The sequence below is a fragment of the Egretta garzetta genome, unplaced genomic scaffold (assembly GCF_000687185.1).
Source record: "Egretta garzetta isolate BGI_Z169 unplaced genomic scaffold, ASM68718v1 scaffold34, whole genome shotgun sequence".
NCBI classification, from domain to species: domain Eukaryota; kingdom Metazoa; phylum Chordata; class Aves; order Pelecaniformes; family Ardeidae; genus Egretta; species Egretta garzetta.
The window spans coordinates 4,835,799-4,839,169 of record NW_009259586.1 but is presented as its reverse complement, the minus strand read 5'-3'; the positions used below and the strand labels follow the sequence as shown (position 1 = coordinate 4,839,169).

The 3,371-nt window shown below is 54.7% G+C and overlaps 1 protein-coding gene across 1 annotated transcript in view; it reads left to right on the top strand.

Annotated features, from left to right (window-relative positions):
* Window positions 1-744: 744 nt before the first annotated feature.
* The window catches only part of LRRC59 (leucine rich repeat containing 59), a 7,195-nt gene continuing 4,568 nt past the window's right edge, over window positions 745-3,371 (top strand). The window contains exon 1 of the mRNA XM_035893384.1: window positions 745-765. Within this exon, the coding sequence (XP_035749277.1) occupies window positions 745-765 (21 nt within the window). The remainder of the gene's footprint in view (window positions 766-3,371) is intronic.

Here is a 3,371-nt window from a genome sequence, read left to right as displayed (position 1 = left end):
AGCTAGCTCCGCTTTCCAGACCGCCCCCTCAGCCCCTCCGCACCCCAGCCCCGGCGCTCCCCTGCGCCCCGAGCGAGCCCCGCAGCCTGGCTGGGACTTTGGCGTGAGGCAGCCAACGGCGCTCGCCTCTGCTTTTCTCCGTCCGCCCCGCTCGCTGCCTGAGCCCTGGGAGTCGCTAATTGATTTCCAGCACTGTCCAGTTAATGAGTTATCACGTTTGCTACCTCGCTAACAGCTTCAGGGACTCCCTGGCTGCTTATACCCTGCTGAGGTAGGAAGAGAGACCAGGCAGGAACCGCAGAGCTGCTCCAGAGCCAGGCTGGCTGAGGTGCCCTCACGTAAGGGCAGAGGCACGGGCAGGCACCCAGGCGAGGAGCACTGCGGTGCTGAGCTCTGCCAAGCGCCCGGCCACGGCAGCCGCGCTGCTCTGCTGCAGCAGAGCTGATGCTGAAGGGAAGAGGTGACACGTGCATCGTTCCCCGTATACAAAATGACCTTTCTGGGCATTGCCGGCAATAACGGCCAAAAGCTAATTAATCCTCGTGAAAGGCCTAGGGTATAAATTTCATGCCAGAAAATAGTCTGCAACTTTTACATACGATATGGGCATTAACCAAAGAGGGCTATCGGCGCCGGCCTGAGGCATGGGCTGTTTCTGACCTGCTGCCATTCTGCAGCTCTGCCCAGGTAGAAGCTGGAGTTCAGTGTGTGTGGACACAGCGTGTCTGTGCCACATCAAGCACGATGGCGCTGACGAACGAGGGCGTAGGCAGTGGCCTCCGAACGGGTGTACCTCAGAGACCGAAGCCATACACGTGCTCCTAACACAGCCGCATAGAGAAATCCTGACTGCAACCAGACTGCAAGCGTTAGGTACCTGGGTTTAGAAGCAGAAAGGATTTTCCCCGATGCGCATCTTGTTCACAAGGAGTTTGGTGGCAGCGGTGATGGTGTTTGCTTTTGTTGGGGGAAAGGAGATTTTTGTCTTTGAAATGTGAAAAATTGGCTGTGGCTGCGGACGCTGGGTGAGGCAGGCCAGGGATCTGCTGAAGGCCTGGGAATGGTCTCCAGCCCCTGGCCAGCGTGGCCAGCTCGTGCCCCCAGGGCCACAGCAAGGATCCTTAGACCAGGATCAGATGGACGGTGTTCATCCCGCTTCCCTCAGCAGTTCCTGCTCCTGCTTCCTTGCTAATGTTCTTGCAGCCTTCCCCTAGCAGAGCATGCAAATGTGCTCCGTGTTACCGTTTGTCTGTCTCACGGAGGTCTGAAGCCTTTTTAGAGAGGCACAGGTACCCCTGTTTACGCGTCAGCCCCACTAAAGTCAGGAGGTAAACAATGAGTTTATGCATTTCCGCAGATGATGTAAGGCTGTATGACATCTGTGACCAGAAGTCATCCTTGCACCGTTCCAGCACAGAGGAATTCTCTTTGTACTGCCGGAGCGTGGAATTGTGCTCAGTGTTGTATAACCATGGAGGAAAAAGAACCATCTGGGATCCAAAACCCCCTCACCTTTAATAAATAAAAATAAAGCTGGCTTTCGGTTTGATCTTCCCACATTCCAACCATCAGCCTACAGGGTGAATCCTGGTTAGGTATTAAACCAAGAATTACGCAGAAGTTAACGTGACCTTGACATTTGGGTGCATTTGTTCAAGATTGTCAAAGCAAAGTAACACACTTCATACAACACTGCAAAAGATACCGTTTCTTTGTAATGAAGATTTAAAAATCTGCCTTCAAGTGAATCGCAAATAAACAGGCAGGTTTCCTAACTGATGGGCATCCTCGTTTCCTTCCACTGAGAGCCAAAGGCTCTTGGACTTATGTAAACCCAGAGGCGCAGATTTCAGTCCCCGCAGTGCTGCGCACACAAAGGCCTCTGCCCACTGCGCAGAGGGGCTTGCTCGGGTGCCCCCCAAGCCCCTCCAGGTTTCTCCCTTGGGAGCAGGGCTGTTGGCGGTGCCCCCCAGCCGGGGAAGGAAAGGCTGAGGGAGCTGGGCTTAGAGAAGGCTGAGAGGGGATCTCATCAACACATACAAATATCTTAAGGGTGGAAGTCATGAGGATGGAGCCAGACTTCTCAGTGGTGCAGGAATGGGCACAGACGGAAGCATAAGAGGTTTCAGTTGAATATGAGGAAGTAATTCTTTAGTTTGAACTGGAACAAGCTGCCCGGGGGGGTTGTGGAGTCTCCTTCTCTGGAGATATTCAAAGCCCACCTGGATGATGTCCTGTGCAACCTGCTCTAGGTGAACCTGCTTTAGCAGGAGGGTTGGACTAGATGATCTCCCAAGGTCCCTCCCAACCGTTGCCATTCTGTGATTCTGTGGAAGGGAGCAGGGGGCTGCGCAGCCGCACCACACCTCCCCCGAGCCCCTCTCTGCCTCGGAGTAACGCGGGGCTCAGGCAATCAGTTGCCACGCTTGGCGTCGGTGCTGGGAGATCTGGCAACATGAGGTTTCCCCACCCCTCCCTGGAGCAGGTCATCCTCTCGCCCCTGCTTGCTCCTCCAAACCTTGCTGTGAAAAGCTGAGGGACAGGAGAGGTTTTTGCACGATGAAACCTCTCTTCTCAAATGAGGGCTCTGATTGCAGCTCGCCTTCAGAGGAGCAATAACCCGCTCCAAGAAATGTCTATAACCTCCTGGATGAGGGCGTATTAACCTCAGGCAGATTTTGTTATGCCTTCTATGAGGCAAACCCTCATTTGCTGTTTTGGGGTGCCTTTGCTTGGAGACTCCTGTGGTCTCCATTGCCTTTGAGCTAACGCAGCGCTCTTGGTGTTGGAAGAGCCCTACCAGCAACTTAAAAATGAAACAAAGCATCCATGGGGTAGATGTGCTGGAGAAGTTAAAGCGTTTTTGCGAGGTCCTGTACATCACGATTCGCATGGTGGGGTCAGGAAGCTCCAGGTTAGCCCTCGCCACAATCCCATTACCGGGTACCACTGATTTGGCTCTGCCCCGGGCTCCTTTTCTCCTTCGCTGACTTTTTCCACGAGCGGGTCAGTTGAGGCGAGGGAGCGCTCTGCTCGTGCAGCGCCGGAGCCTTGGGATGGAGGCGGGAGCATGAATTGCACATTAATCAGTTGCACATTCCTGGCTGCGAAGAGAAACGCCTCGGTGTAACAGCCCGACACCACGGGAATTCACTGCTCCCACGTGGAGCCTGCGGCTCCCGGATCCGCCATTGTAAAACCAGGTATAGATTCCTCGTTTCTGTGCCCATGCTGGGATTGTTGGTCAGGAAATGGCTGTTTTTTCGTGGGGTGGTGTGTGACCGGTGGACGGACTGGGCGTGAATCTCACCCACCCGCGGGGCCGGGGTGAGAGAGCTCCTTCCCTTCGTGGATCGGCTTCACGTAGAGGG